At 43.3% G+C, this 16,076-nt stretch overlaps 2 protein-coding genes across 12 annotated transcripts in view; one reads left to right on the plus strand and one right to left on the minus strand.

Moving 5' to 3' along the window:
* Positions 1–735, minus strand: part of TTC13 (tetratricopeptide repeat domain 13) — a 76,595-nt gene extending 75,860 nt beyond the window's left edge. For 5 of the 11 annotated variants that reach the window (XM_019757360.2, XM_019757357.2, XM_019757356.2 and 2 more), the window contains exon 1: positions 386–735. In XM_019757360.2, coding sequence (XP_019612919.2) covers positions 386–662 — 277 coding nt within the window. In that variant the 5' untranslated portion in view covers positions 663–735. The remainder of the gene's footprint in view (positions 1–385) is intronic. The other 6 variants (XM_019757362.2, XM_074316448.1, XM_019757359.2 and 3 more) reach the window with 2 other exon arrangements.
* Positions 736–900: 165 nt separating this feature from the next.
* On the plus strand, positions 901–14,225 carry ARV1 (ARV1 homolog, fatty acid homeostasis modulator). The gene is made up of 6 exons (XM_019757364.2): positions 901–1,159; positions 7,405–7,524; positions 9,033–9,186; positions 11,889–12,113; positions 12,796–12,942; positions 13,557–14,225. Exons 1-5 carry the CDS (start codon positions 935–937, stop codon positions 12,936–12,938), a joined length of 867 nt encoding a protein of 288 aa, XP_019612923.2. The 5' UTR covers positions 901–934; the 3' UTR covers positions 12,939–12,942; positions 13,557–14,225.
* The last annotated feature ends 1,851 nt before the right edge of the window (positions 14,226–16,076 follow it).

Here is a 16,076-nt window from a genome sequence, read left to right on the forward strand (position 1 = left end):
CCCCGCCGCAGGGCCCGCGTCCGCCTAAGTCCGTCGGTCCCTCCCTCGCTCCCACGGCACGCGCGGGTCCGGGGCTACCCCCGCCGCCTGCCCCTCCTCGTCCACCCTTTCAACAGCAGCGAGGGCCCCAGAGCATGCTGTCAGCTCTTTTCTCCATTCACCTCCCTCGCCAAGGCGGCTACGGGACGAGGGCGCCCAGCGGCGAGGGTGCGAGCGGCGGGAAGCGGCCGCGGCGTGACACCTCCCAGAGCCGGCTCTCCCAGGCACACACGCCACGGCGGCGTCGGAGAGGCCCGGGCTGCCGGCACGTCGGCCGGGCTCGCAGCCCCCACGGCTGCGCCGGCCCCGCGGCGACCCGGACGCCCGCCCGCTGCCGCCCACTCACCGCCGCACTCAGCCGAGTACTGGTCCCCCCAGTCCCCAGACTGCGGGCTGCAGCCGCCGCCTGCCGGGGCCTCCTGCTGCTGCCGGTGCTGCAGCTCCTGCTTCAGCAGGGACAGCGGCGTATAGTGCTCGCTGGCCAGGACGCCCGGGCGCGGCCCGGCGTACAGGACCCCCAGCAGCAGCAGCACCAGGACGCGCCCCGCGGCGCTCGCGGCGGTCACAGCGCCTCCCCAGCAGCAGCAGCAACAGCAGCAGCACCAGCAGCGGGCAGGTGCCATCTTCCCTCAAGGCGCATGTGCGGCGGCCCCCGCCGCGCGCAGCGGCCGCCCAGCCCTCACCCGCGGCGGGCAGGTGGGCCGTGGAAAGGGGGCGGGAGGGGGTTGGCATTGCCTGCTAGGAGTTGTAGTCCCGGCTGGGCCAGCCTTGGGGCTCGTTTCTGGTGCCAGGACTACAAATCCCAGCAGGCACCGCGCGACGCAGGCTTTCCGGTTCGGCGTCTGACGTCTTCCCCGCCACTGGATCGGAAGTTCTGGGCCCCAGTGGCGTGGAAATGGGCACTGGTGGGCGTGGTGGGCTACGGCCCGGCAGTGGGACTCCGGAAGGGGAGACAGCGGGCAAGGGGAGCACGGGGGGAGACAGCGGGCAAGGGCTGACGGCGACTCCTGCTGCCACTAATGCCTTGGCGTCCTGCCAATACAGGTGCATCGAATGCAACCAGGAGGCCAAGGAGTTGTACCGAGACTATAACCACGGCGTGCTGAAGATAACCATCTGTGTGAGTTGTCAGGTGTGGGGTGTCCTTGGAAAGAAAATGGCGCGGCGAGATTTGGGGACCGTGAGAGACAGTGGAATCTGTAGCAGCTTTTTAGGGTGATGAAATCAAGTTTCAGGATCCTCTAATATAGTGCTCGTTCAGTCCGATGCTTGCCATACCCGTTCGAGGTCTGCCTGTCAAACCTTTGCATGAATACCTGTAGTGATGGAGAACTCACTACCGTACACTGCTTTGTTCATATCGGTCATATTTGTGGGTGAGACCTAACCGGGCGAACGGATCCTCGGGCGGAGATAGATGTAGGTTTTGTGCAGACAAATTCAAAGATCATATAATGTTGACATTTGGGTTCACGCCAAAGCTGTTTCATTCTTAGGTGTTCTCCCCTTGATCGATAAGTGTTACCATCCCTACACTCCATAACCCGTATTAAATTCTTCTGAAATACTTCTTTTTCAGGTTTCATCCATCGTCGTAATTGTATGGTGTACAAAGCACTATGCTAGACGTTGGAATATGAAAACCAAAAGAGGAAGTAAAAATTCTGTTTTCAAGGTGTTCAGTCTATTTATAGGGAATGATCTTATGTTTAAAAAGTCACAAATTTGGAGGTTCTTTTGAGGGCATAGCAAAGAACCTGTCACATGACAGGCAGTCAATACATTATCCCATTTCTGATCAGATGCTTTTCTCATAAATTAGAAAAACATGACCTGTAGGAATATACAAGGGAGTAGACAAAGTGTGCACATGTACCTGTTTAATCTGTTGTCAACTGGTACAATCTGGCGCATGCACCGTCAATTTCTGTTCCTTTCTCAAAGGGTTTCCCTCACTTGGCAAAATGTCAACCCTGGTTAAATCCAACATATTGCCTGATCTGTCCCTACACCCCTACAGCTGTACTGTATGTACTGTATGTTGCTGGGGAAACGTACCTTAAATTCATAATCACTAACCTCATGTGGGCCCTTGATGCCATCTGGCTATCACCTTATGTTTCACTAGCCATTCACATTCCGTGGTTCGGAACAATCGTCACATTCCTTCTCTGTCCTCAAGATTCCCCTACGTCCTCTCCTGCTTTGCTAAGAAAACAGAGACCTTGCACAGCTTTCCATGTCCTTGGCATAAACCCAGGAGTACTAGCGTTCGTTATCCACGTGCTCCATCTTCCCTTCGGTCACTGAGGCACAACTGTTGGCATCGCTGTCTAAAGGCACTGCCTCCCCCTGTGCACTGGGTGCCGTCCTCTTCCATTTACTTAAGGATGTCCCTGAAATACCCTTCTGCTCTCTGCTGGATCACTCCCACCAACATAAACACCACTATTTCTTCCATTAAAAAAAAATTCTGGACCCTACTTCTTCCTTTAGCTCATGCTGTTTTTCTCCTCCCTTTGACAGCAGAAATCCTTTAAGAGATGTTTGTACTTACATGTTTATTTCCTCTCTTAGTTTCTCTTGAATCTACTTCAGGCTTTCTTTCCACCCACCATTTCACTAGAAACTGTTCTTGTTAAGATCACCACTGACTTCCACTTGGCCAATCCATTCTCAGGTACCCAGCAGCAGGATTTGACCTCATTACGTCCTCTTCCTGGAAATGCCGTGGGCACTTGCCAGGACACCGTGTCTTGTAGTTTTCTCCTTAGCGAATTGGCTATTTCCTCTCACCCTTTCTGATTCTGCCTAACCTCCCTTACGTTCTAATCCTAAGGCTCGGTTCTTGGGCCTCTGTCTATGCACTCACCTTTAGAGAGCCCATTCTGACTCATGGCCTTAGATTCTATCTAAATTTTGACAATTCCCAAATTGTGGTCGACGTCCACCTAACCCCTCCCTTGGACTCCAGGCTCAGACATCCAGCTGCCTCCTGGACTTCTCCACTTGGCTTTCAGTAGTCATCTCAAACTTGCACAGTTAATGGAAACGCTACCATTTTAGTTCCTAAGACCAAAAAACCTTGGAGTCATGCTTGAGTTTTCTCTTTCTCTCACATTCCTTATTTAGTTGCTCAGTAAATCCTGTTAGCTCTATGTTCAAATTACATTCCAGTTCCGCTACCTCTACTGCTACCATGACGGTCCACATCACCACCATGTCTCACCTGGACTGTTAGCATAACTCTAAACTGACTCCCTATGTCACCCTTGCACCTCTTCAGTCTCTTCACACAGCAGCCAGACTGATGCTTTGAAAATGTAACTTTCAAATAGATGACACCATTCCTTGGTCAAACCTTGCAGTGTTTCCATTGCATTAGAGTTCGGGTCAGAATCCTCACTCTGACTTAAGAAGGCCTTCCACCAGCTCTTGCTACTTTCTCCATCCCTCATCCCACTGCAGTCCCACTGGCTGCCCGGGACTTCTTAAACCCGCCGAGTTCCTTCTGCAGGGCCTTTGCACTCTGCCTGCAACACTTTTCTCTCAGCTGTCTCCCGGGCTGATTCCCTCGCCTCCTTCAAATGTTTCTTTTTTTAACATCTCAGAGAGGCCTACTCTGACCACCCTATTAAATGGTGATCCCCCACCTAAGTCTGTTACACCTTATCACCCTTCCCTGCTCTGTCTTTCTCCATAGCATCTATCATTTTCTGATGTTCTATATAATTGACTTACGTATCTCCTCCCACTGGAATGTAAGCTACACAAGGGCAGAGATTATGTATGTGTTATTCAGTAATGTAGCTGGGTCCCCACGACAGTGCCTGACACATAGTAGGTACTCAATAAATATTTGTTGAATGCATGAACCATTTCTAGCTTTTTAGAGGATCATATCCTTGGCAATTCTCGTACGAGGGAGAGAACAGTAAGTTATTATATATGTGGTTTAAATGACTTTTGGACTGGTCCAGTTAAATGATCCCTCTGAAAGATGGCATCCACATAATAGTGAATATAGTCTTTTGTCCAGAGAAAAGCTAGTATCTGTCTATGCACTTTAGTTAGTAATCTTTAATAATATAAAATAATCTTTTTTTCCTCAATTATCGGGAGTAAGCTAACAACAAAATCCCTTTCCTAGTCATTAGCTTCTCTATACCTTTATTTATGGAAAGACAAAATAATTATTGGATAGCGGTTTAGGTAAACAGCTACGCCCTCCCCCACAGCCCCTGTCAAACATTGCACTCTGTCACCCAGGAGACAGATTTTAGCGTTATATTTGGAATGTTGAATGGTCATACGGTACATTGTGGATTCATTACCATATACAGTCATTTCCTAATGAGATAGAGTGTGTAATGTCCTCAATTTTATCATGCTAATGCATATTAATAGGCAAAACAGCATAACCCGGGAAACATCATTTAGTTGATGTTAGACTCAAAAATTATACCACAAAATAATTAATGTTTTAAAGGCTCTCCAAGTCCTGAGATTAAAAAGTAAAAACTTTTTAGATATCAGGCTATTTGTTGTGAAAAAATATCCAAAGTTTCTAAGTGGTCTTACAGCCAGTAACTCACACGTACTTCGGTCTCGTCCCTCTGTGTGTGGCATCAGCCTGATCTCTCCCTGTACTTTTCATCCTAATTGCCCTTCCCCGTGCGCTTGTCTTACTGTTGCTGGTCCTCCCAGCTTGCCTTTCTGTGTTTCCCTAATTTTCCTCCATCCACGTCTCTTGCTTTTAGCCACTCCTTCTGTTTCAGCATTTCACAGTTTATTATAATTATGCTTGAAGATATAGTGCTTTTAATATCCTGTAGTGCCTGGCCTATTTTAAGTGCTCAGATATTTGATAAATTTATTATGATAACAAAACAAAACAAGACTCCTTTGAGATTCTCTTAAGTGTCAGCTCCATTCAACTACAGTATCCAATTTCCACCCCTAGATGTTGGGTTCAAAGAAGAATAAGACACAGCCCTGGCCTTGAGCTTAAATTCTAGTGGGTTCCACTTTTAAGATAAATGTTTGCTTATTATGGAGCTAAAATTAAACAGATTTGAGAATGAATGGGGAAGGGGGTCGTCCTAGACGTGATGGGAAGGAAGAAGCAGCAAGAATATTCATGAAGAAATTAGCCAATTTATACTCTGAAAGACATGTGATTTGCTAGGGAGTTGGAGAACACAGCAGCATAAAGTAAGTTGTAGCATGTTAAGATACCGGTGGTGGAAGCGTTTGAGTCCCCAGGATGTGCTTGGTCCCTGTGCTGTAGCAATTACAGGACAAGTTTATCTTTCAGGACACTGCCTGTTAAGTAGTAAATGATGTGGAATGAAACAATTTTGCCAATGTAAAAAGAAAAAAAGTATCTACTAAATTTAGCTATCTCTCAATAGAATGTTTTACTACATTTGTTTTTTGTGTGTATGGTTTTACTCTTTACATTCAAGGTAAAGGAAGCATTCAGGGAAAGGTAAATAATAGAGGCAGAAGAAGGAAAAATTAGGCCTAAACTACTGGGGAGGGAACGAGCAGACTTGAATGAATTCTCAATGTTTATGAAATCCTCAGAATGCTAAGAAGGTGAGATGGGTACAGCACAGAGCATATCACATGATACCAGAAGCTGCTGCTTCCGTTTGGGTTCATGTCACCCTGGGCTCATGCCATGGTAGCACCTACAGTGACATGTTTATTTGCCTTCCCTTGTAAAATGTGAGGTCCTTGAGGAAAGATACGTAGGTCTCAAGGTGAATATCGTACAGCTTGGAAGTGCCTGATCCATAGAAATGGCCAAGTACAGAGAGCTGTCGTTAGGAATGTACCAGCCACTCCAAAACGTTTGTCAGACAAGTGATGGCTGTGTCTCCTGCTGCTGGTTTCTGCCTACCTCCTTAAAATTCCAGATCCTATCTTAGACTTGTGATGCTGTCTGAAGATGGGTTTTAGAGAACATTTAAAGGACAGAGAGGTGACCAGCCTGCGGTTTCATTTTAAAATGAAGTAGCACGTAGCATTCATTTCTGGTCTTCCACTCTTGTTCCTATGAAGAGAGGAGGTATTCTCCATATGGGGAGCTCAGCAACGGGATCTAGAAAACAGCTCTCGTGATGAACGTAGAATTTCCGATTCTGTGGCTTCTGCTTAGACACACTGGCTTACTCTTTGCTCAGCAAAAAGGCTGCAGAATTATGAACCTCTTTTGCCTCAGTTTTATTATTAGGTGGGTTTCAGTTTGAGGCACTGGCACATATCCCTTCGTTGGTTCACTTGATGACTAGACAAACATAGTCATTTCTTGGAACTATGTGAATGAGGCGGGGAAACTCCAGAAAGTGGAAGTGAATCTGAGCTTTCCTTCTATTTGGGGTTCCAGCTTAGTGCTCTTGGGTGCACTTCTTGTTTCTTCTGCACTTCGATGTAATTAAAGGCTGTCCTAGAATGTTCGCGTATCCATCATTTCTATTGCTTTCATCCTTTCCCAGTTTCAAAACGTTTTGTGTTTGAATTGTAGCCACTAGTTTACACAGTGATGTAACTTTGTAACTAACAGTTTCAAGTGTCCCTTTTCTAAAGAGCTTGCTCTTTCTTGTACACCTACATTTTACATGTTCTAATAGTGTTGGGATTTGATAACATTGTAATCACTTGTGTCCAAAAAATAAAAAAAACATTTCATAGGAATTGCTGAAAGCCCAGGGAGGCTTGGTTTGGGTAACCTAAAACCACTGCACAAGCCAGCTCCTTACACACAGCCGGCATTCTCTAGTGTCTCTACTGGAATAGAGAAGGACCACTTTCTTTCCATATTCTCATTGTTTTGGAGAAAAAAACAGGCTTCTCTTGGTATCTGCCACCCCTGGATTGTTGGCACTGCCATATTCATTACTGCTTGGAACTCTCAGAAGCTCTGGGTACAGGGTTACTTTTCTGAACCCTTTTCTCCAGATCATGCTTCAGGGACACAAAGTTGGGGGCCATCTAGCCAACAGACAACAATTTATCAATGAAAGTACACTAGAAATTTATTTTATGACGATGCCTTCAAATTAGACTTTTCTGGAATACTTTTCTGCCTAAAATCAGATTTTAAATCAAATATGTTTTTAGATTTAAATATGAGATTAAAAGATTAATGTTTCTAGCCTAGAAGATTATATTTAGTCATTTCTAAAATCAGGTCTTAAATAGATGAACAGTCTGTATCTGAATGGAAGTTTATTTAAATAAATGCTGATAGGACCTTATTATTATACAAGTCTAAAATAGACTCTGCTCTTTTGAAACCCTTTAAGATTTCACAATGTATAAATTTGCTTGTTCTAATATTGTCTTTCATTATTTCAGAAATCTTGCCAGAAACCTGTAGACAAATATGTCGAGTATGATCCCGTTATAATCTTGATTAATGCTATTTTATGCAAAGCCCAGGCCTACAGGCATATTCTTTTCAATACTGAAATAAACGTAAGTTGTGATAATTTTTTTATTTTCTAATTTTGCTTGATGGTGTATTTACATTTTAAAAGAATAATTTCTAATTTTACTTGATGTTTTTGCATTTTAAAATAATAATTTTGAACAGAATTAAAGAACATTATTTTTTAAAAATTCTAATGAAGGTGGTTCTTCCATCTTGACAATATATGAGAGTTTCTAGAAATAGCAGGCATTAATTTTTTTTTTTTTAGGTGTACAATGTTTAGTGAATATTTAAGAATGTGGTCACTGGTAGGAAACTAACAAACCATAACCTGGATCACTGCCTTTTAGAAGGTTACCTTTTGAAACAGACATCAATTATTTTTAATAGAATAAAAGTTAAATATATCCAGGTAGGGAGAGAATTACACTCTCTGAAAGAAGCAAACATTAGAAGAAAAATATTGAACAACAAATTCATTGCGTTTTATCCTTTGCTCTTGAAGGAATGCCTGAGATGAGTGACAACATTGAGCTTAATCAGAAAAGTCTTAACTTGTAAAAGTGGGATTTTCAGAATACACACTTAGTGTATTGGATTTTGAACTCTTTAATAATTCGGCTCGGGTTGACAGAAAATACAGGATACCCAATTAAATTAAAAAATCAAGTAAACAACAAATAACTGTTTTTAGTATATGTCCCAAATATTACATGGAACCTACATATACAAAAAAATTCTTTGTTGTTTAGCTGAAACTCGTATTTAACTGGGTGTCCTGTATTTTTACTTGCTAAATCTGGCAACCCTAAGTTTGAGCTAACACAGACAGTAACCATGCAATTTATTTATCCCTGTGCCCCCCACCCCTACCCCCAAGTTAAGAACCAGGGCAGTTTTTAAATCACTAGAGCATTGATTCTCAAACTTTGCCTGGGAAAGAGGGAGGGGGCGGTGGTTAATCCTTTCATGTTAAAGCCTCAACCAAAACCAATTAAATCAGACTCAATGGGGATGGGATCCAGGCATCAGTATTTCTGAAAAGTCCCCAGGGGTTAGGGGGTTCACTCGCAGCCAGGAGCCGCATTGTGCAACTGGGGGAGCTCAGAAGCCCACACTGAGACCCATCCCTGCGCTGCACTGGCTTTGTAGTTCCCACTTTGTATCGATAAAGTTCAACCCGTAGGAGAAACGATAGAAAAAAGCCAGTTCTTGGTGCCTGGTATTTTCTGTTTTGCCAAAATTTCAGACTCTAGAATTTCCAGCTGATTTGCACCTTTTACTTGCTGTCTTTCAATGTATTAATTTATAACTCGTCTAGTCTAGGGGCATTTTTTAAAAAATTCTTGTTCAGTCTAATAGTTTCTTATCATGGAATCGTCAGATTAAATTGTTCTCTTATTGCTACTTCCACCTATCCACGAGTCACATAAATTCTGTGCTAGATGCTGTGTAGGGCACAAACTACATCCCTCGTATGTCTGTGCCTGTTGGTCTTAAGGACAATTGCGTAGTCTTCACCTAACTGAATGGCACTGTCTCTGACCACCAGCTGCATGGAAAGCTCTGCATGTTTTGTTTGCTTTGTGAAGCATACCTGAGATGGTGGCAGCTCCAAGACTCAACCCAGAACCCCGACCCTGACGATTTCATCCGATACGCTAAGGAGTGGGATTTCTACAGACTGTTTGCAATTGCTTCTCTAGGTAGGAACAAGCCATGCTTTCTGTTCTGAGCTAACCCATATTTACTCTTGTGGTTAAAATTAAGGCACGTGGCCTTGATGGTTTGTAAGAGGAGCTAGTTTGTACAGGAGTTGAGCCTAAGTTTGCAGTACTGCCACTAACCTGCTAGGAGAGTTTGTCTAAATTATCTGCTTTGTTGTTTTTTCATTTGTTACCACAAATATGGTACGGAAATACCATCAGATTAGAGGGTCTTTATCCATCTGATGGATGTTATCAGATTAGAGAGTTTCAGAAAATATTTTGAGACATAATATTGTTGGTAAAATTCTTAAATGGGATTTCTAATTATCCAATCAGAAGATGACTGAGGTCCCATCTTTATTCAAACAGATTATAATTGCCAGGCATTTAGCCAATGTATTGTGTTAATGGCCTCGTACCTACGCGATGTATTTAACAGTACTGCTTATCTGACTGTGCGCAGGGACGCTGGCTACTCCCCCAAATTCCTTAAGTTTAGGAATTGTTTTTCTTCAGTATTTGAATTTTTGACTTAGGTCAGAATTGTGTTGAATTAATTTCTGTGACTTGTATTACTTACTGGTTTTCATGCTTCTCTGCTTCTAAAATTCTTTGATTGTAATGGAACATTATTCTAGTAGTATTAAGTCTCCAGTCCGCTCCAGTGTCATATTTCTGCCCTATGTGTCCTCTTTTGTCCCCTTCTCTATCTGACCCCACTCCTTCGGTCCTCTCATCCCCATCCTGTGGTTTTAAAATTCATGTATATGCTGAGAATTTCCAAATATACAGAATAATATTAAAAATATCTTTGAACACATCCCCTAAGCCAAGAACTAGAACCTAATATCATTTTAAACTATAAAGCAAAGCCTTTTAAAATTTCTAAAGATAAACTGCTTTATGTCCATAATTCAAAAAAGAAATAAAGCAGGCTTGTTCTCAAATCGTTTGGAATTCCTATAGGACCTACTCTACAGTAGGATAGTGATATTTTGATAATCAGAAATTTCTGTTGTTACTTTTTTGTGTCTTAATCTAATCCATAATTAGGTTACAAATCCCTAAAACAGCTTATAAAATTTTCTCACATAAATATAGCATTTTATAATTCAAACACTGCTTTTATGGTATCGTCAACTCACTTGTCACAACCATCCTCTTTTGTGCGTAGATTGGGAGTTCTGCCTTGTCTACACCTGTAGGAAGGGCTAGTGACTTCTCAGGAGCCGCACAGTGAGTGAATATCAGCTCTAGGCCGGAAAAGTCTCTGGGTTCCCATCCCATGTGTTCCCCACTGCGGCCTGCACAGAGTGGTTGTGTGGGTGGCAGCTCCTACTGAATCCACCTGATGTGTGCAGACCCTTGGGGGGGGGGGGCTAATGGGTACAGACCCTTGGCGGGGGGGCTGCTTGACACCTGTCACGTAGGAGGCTGCAGAGCCCAGGGCTGGTGAGTTTCCTACCCCTCCCACGTTCTGGGTAGGAGGCTGTGGAGGTTATCTCTGCCAGTGCTAGAAGCCCTTCTCTCTAGCGTCTTGCATGGTGGTGCAGCTTTTTGAGTTTCTCCAATTTTACTATTTCTTTGTCTAAACCTCAGGCTATAAGAGCTTCCGGTGAGAGCAGATGCTTGCCTTTGACAAGCCCTTCAGTCATTTTGAAGGGAGACAGCATATGTCCCCTGAAGAATATATTAAATTTCATTTAGACTAACCATTCTAAATTATGGGTTCTACTCACCTCTATTTGGAACCTCTTTAGTTTGACTATATTCAATTATTAGGTTGGTGCAAAAGTCATGGCGGTTTTAAAGGTTAGTAATTGCAAAAACTGCAATTACTTTTGCACCAACCTACTATAAAACATTTTCTGAAGAATCCAGATGTTTCTCCTGTAATGTGATATATGTGTTCCAGAAAAAACCTGATTCTGCAGAAACCTAAATAACACAGCTTATGGGACAGGCCACTCAAAACATATACAGCTGGGTAATCAGAGGACTAACCACTTAATACAAATAATAACGCAGTGAAAAGAAATGTCCCATTGCTAGTTAGTGGGAACAGGATGCACTGTCTCTGTTCTGACCGTGGGACACCAGTGGAACCAGTGCCTCTACTCTTCTGTGAGTGACTCCCTGGGACGATGAGGCGTTGCATTCAGTTTGTTAAAGTTGGAAAAGGAAGTTTTTGGTTTAGGTGTTCAAAACCCTGTAGGTAATTGGCACTCGATAAATAGTGGATGAATGAACAAAGGAAAACGTCTTCCCGTGTAGCCCTTAGGCTGGGCCCCATCTTCCAGACTGAAAAGTCTCTGTTCTGTGTTCTCTACGTGGAGATCTCCAGCACCAAAGACATTTAGACAGAATCTTACTTCCAAGAAGGAACTTCAGAAAACGGATGATGACAGTTCTGGCAGAGTTACCTTTTCTTCAGTGGGTGATGAAATACTTCATGGAAGAATTGTTGAAATATTTTTGACGTCATACCAGCAAGATTTGCCACAAAAGGCAGGAGTTTATTAGAGAGAGAGAGAGAGAGAGAGAGAGAGAGAGAGAAAGAAAAGAAAATTTGGTCTTGATAAAGAGTCTCTTGATGAAGTCAGCTGATGAGCTGTATTTTGGGATTGTGGTTTATTTGTTTGCAGGGGATACAGTTGGGATAAGGACATTCATATTTTTATCCTCTGTTTCCTCCTCAGAACAAGCTGCCTTTTTTATTGGCATTTTTACTTTCCTGTGGGTAGAGCGCCCCATCGCAGAAGAAAAGCACCCCGACTCGGTTTTGCTGCTGAAAGCCCTGTTGTTGTCGAGCTATGGGAAGCTCTTGCTGATCCCGGCTGTCATTTGGGAGCATGACTACACACCGCTGTGCCTGCGGCTCATTAAAGTGTTTGTCCTCACATCCAATTTTCAGGCAATCAGAGGCACGTTGTGTTTGATTCTGTCTTCACAGCCTGAGGCAAAAGCTTACAGCTTTATTTCTAGATAACCTGTTAAACACTGGAAATCTTCATAGAACAATGACAAGGCCTAACATTGCTCTTGTGCCTTACAGGTAGCACGCCGTCAGTTTTGTTCAGTGTAACCACATGGCCCTATTTAGTTTTCCAAACGCTTTCATATGCATTATCTTTATCCTGAGGGGATCGGTCTGGCCGTGGTCAAGCCAGGACCCTTCCTACTGTACAAAGGAAGGGAGAAGCCACCCGGTGTGTCTTCATTTCCCTGCACGTGGTGACAAGTGCTATTTTAAATGAGCTGTTTAGTTACCTGATACTTTTTATCATGATGCTTATCATCTTGTCAACTGTAAAGCCAAGAGGATCAATTTTTTCTGTTATTCTTTGTTATTTTCCCTTTTAATATTAATGGAAATCTGTGTCTTGACTTCAAGAATATTTTTGTTACAAGCAGATACTTTGGCTCTCTCCAAAGTGGAAAAGTGGGAGAAAGTAACAGCATAAATTAATAGGAACAAATAGAGATTTTCTAAAACAGCTTCACAAAACAGTTCCGTTCATACTGCCCCATAACTTACATATTATTTAATAATTACAGTATAACGTAACTAAACTCTGAGGAACTTACCAGTTGCCTCTTCTGCAGTGACCCTGAACGCCAGCCGGAAGCTCTCCTTTCTGGCCATCTTGAGTGGCTTACTGCTGGAAAGCACCGTGGTCTATCTCCTCCAGAGGATGGAATGGGACGTTGGGAGTGACTGTGCCATCTATATGTCTCAAGACTTCTGAGGAGGTACAGGAGTGTTCCTGCGTTCAGACAGGTCTCCTTCTCTGGTTAGACAGAGGCTGCTGACCATAATTAGGGCCCTTACATACCCATCAGTGCCCAGTGCCCAGAGCCTACTGCCCAGCACCCAGAGCCTAGTGCCCAGCCCCCAGCATCCAATACCTGCCCAGCCCCTATTACCCAGCACCTAGTACCTAGTGCCCGGCGCCTAGTCCAATGCCCAACACCCAGAGCGCGGTGCCCAGTACCCAGCCTAGTGCCCAAACCACAGCATTTGTCCTGGATCTTCCGAGACTATCCACATACTGTGCCCCACTTCCACAAGTGCTTCTACTTGTCATGATTTCTGGTGAAGAAAATAAGGTCACCTGTCTTTAACAAACCACCTGTCATGTGCAAACCATTATCCTCCTTTGTTATTTCACGTTTTATACTTGTCCATGTCTTATATTAAAATTCCTCCTGTTCATTGATGCCTGACAGACTGGGCAGTGCGGTGCCAGGAGAGACACGCCTCAGGTTGCTCTGTGTCTTCCTTCACAGGGCCTACCCTAATGAGCAGCTGTTGATTTGATTTCAGCAGAACGAGCCATTCTAATTACTTCTTTTCTTATCCACAGTTTTATTCTTTACTGTGTGTGGCATGACCAGCTGCATCTGTAAAAGAGAAGACAAAAAATACAAACCAGCTCCTCGTTCCTGTTGCATAAAATGAAGCAAAGATTTGGATAAACTTCCTGAAAAAGAAATCAATGGTTATGGCATTTGAAACCAGCCCTGTGACATCACAGATCCCTCCCCCACACACAGGAAACACTAAACCACATGCAGATCCCACAGACACACCCAGAAACACACACACACACACACACACACGCGGGGTGTTGCTACAGGGACCCATGTCGCACAAAGTGAAGGTTTATACATTATAGACTACTTCAGCTAAGCATTTAAATTAAAAGAGGAACATAAATCCATGATTCACACATAATAAAAGATCTATGTTTCATTCCTTGGAATGTTTGTATCTTTCCTAATTTAAATGTCAAAGTCTTTAAATAATGTATTTAAAATAATATTTTGTGTTGTTACAACAGAAACAATTTTAATAAAATCAGAATAAACTGAGCTTTTGTAAATTTTCAATTCAGTATCTTCCCCTGTAACTAAGTTACTCTTTAAAATTAGCTGACCCAGAAATAACTAAAAACAACTGAATTGTACACTTTATAGGGGTAATTATATGTCAATAAAGCTTTTATTAAATAAATAGACAAGCATTACCTTTCCCTTTTTCTCCCTTTTTCATTCATTTATTCTCTCATTGTTTATTCATTCATTCAACAGATAACTACTGAGCACCTACTATGTGTCAGATACTATGGGTACAGTAGTGAAAAGACATGGCCTCTTAAAGCTTCCAGAGTAGTGATGGATTTAGAAAGATAAGTACAGCATGATAAGTGCTGTAAAGGGGGCAGTAGGGGGCTAGGGAAATACAGAGCAGGAACACATATTCCAGTCCTAGAAGTTGAGAAGGTCTTCCAAGAAGAGGGGGAAAGGAAAGGAACTTTGCAGTATCCCTGGTAGAGAGAATGACAATGCATGCAAAGTCCTAGAGGGCAGAGGGTATGTAACGCGTGTGTGCAGGGAACCGAGAGTGTACAGCACAACTGGGTGGGGCGTGGGTAGTGGGAGTTTTACAAATGACACAAGGAAGTCACATCAAGGTTGGATTATGAAGGGCCTCGTGAGTTGTAATGTATCCCGAGGACAATGAACCAGCATACTCGTAAATCCTTAAAAAGAGGAGAACAAACCCAATTAGGACATCACAGAACAGCCGCAGGATGGTGGATGTTGACCACCAGATGGAGCCATCAAAGCTGAGGGAGGGAGAAAAACCAGTTCAAAGGCATCCAACCAAAAGGAAAGGGTCAGTTAAAAAACAGGTATTAGAAGAAAACGGCAAACATGTAATACACTGATCATAGCTTTCAAATCTTTGATCTGTTAACCCAGATAGTGAAGAGCACATCACCCATTTAGAAATTCATACTCAACACATCCCTAGTCTTTCTTGATCATCATAAAGTTATTTGTTGATTTTTTTTTAATCAAGTTTTAGATACCTCTGCCCTTGGTGGCAGTGAGGTGTCTGTGGGAGACGGTCAGCTCAGAGCTGAAGGATATGCCGGATGACAGAGGGCACCTGTCTGACCCATCTCTGATCCTAGACTCCATTCACGGTATTAGTTACCCCATCACTGCCTGGAGAGAGAACAGACAGGGCCAGGCTCCAGGATAAGGCCGAGGGCTGGCCAGCAGGTACACGTGGAGAGTGACTATGCCCCCTGCCCGGCCCAGGCTCTGCATCTTCTCTGTGCTGTCTGTAGCCCTACAGTCCCAACAGTATTCATGAAGAATTTCAACGATACAAAAGTTGAAAGAACTGTACAGTGAAAACATATCCACCACCTAGATTTTCTAATTGTTCAATTTTGTCCTGACCTCGTTTTGAAGTTCCAGTGCGATTCTGAGGCAGCATAGGACGATGTCTGCTCTCTGAGCCACCTGTCCCCCCACATCAAGATGTGTGACAACAGCGGGATTTATATGAAAATCTACTTGATAAAAATTAAGTCACCTTTAGATATCCCCATTTTGATCAAAAAGCTCATACTCTCAGCCATCCTACAAAACCCGCCTCACAATCAGTCATGGGTCACGTATCGTCACACAGTGGCCACTGACAGCCCATGCCGGCTGTTCAGTTTCCAATACAGCCACGAACCAGAAGCACTCAACTTGTAAGAGCGCAGTATAGACTAATAAGGCACAAGAGAAGCAGACAAGGGGTCTTTTGTTAAAAGATTTTCTATCAGAGTGTTTGAAGCCCTTTGAGCTAAATTGGGAGGAAAGCATCATGGTGTGTATACACACCAAAGAAAGAGTACTTTCAGATATTTACAAGAAGACAAAAATGAATAAAAAATTAAAAAGATATTTTAAAAATCATAGTCTTGTATGAAGAAATTGAAGCCTAGAATGGTTAAAGGATTTGCTACAGGTCACACAAGTGTATAGTGACAGAATTGGGACTTAAACCTTGGCCTCTACTCCTAGTCTAATTAGGGATC

This window comes from Rhinolophus sinicus, linkage group LG12, assembly GCF_036562045.2.
Source record: "Rhinolophus sinicus isolate RSC01 linkage group LG12, ASM3656204v1, whole genome shotgun sequence".
NCBI lineage: Eukaryota > Metazoa > Chordata > Mammalia > Chiroptera > Rhinolophidae > Rhinolophus > Rhinolophus sinicus.

Bases quoted from the DNA above. Each gene is read 5' to 3' on its own strand.
- ARV1 (XM_019757364.2), top strand. From the start codon at position 935: ATGGGCACTGGTGGGCGTGGTGGGCTACGGCCCGGCAGTGGGACTCCG. The intron at 7,525-9,032 runs GTAAGTTGTGAT...TCTGACCACCAG, and splicing joins TTTTCAATACTGAAATAAAC to CTGCATGGAAAGCTCTGCAT. The intron at 9,187-11,888 runs GTAGGAACAAGC...TTTCCTCCTCAG, and splicing joins GTTTGCAATTGCTTCTCTAG to AACAAGCTGCCTTTTTTATT.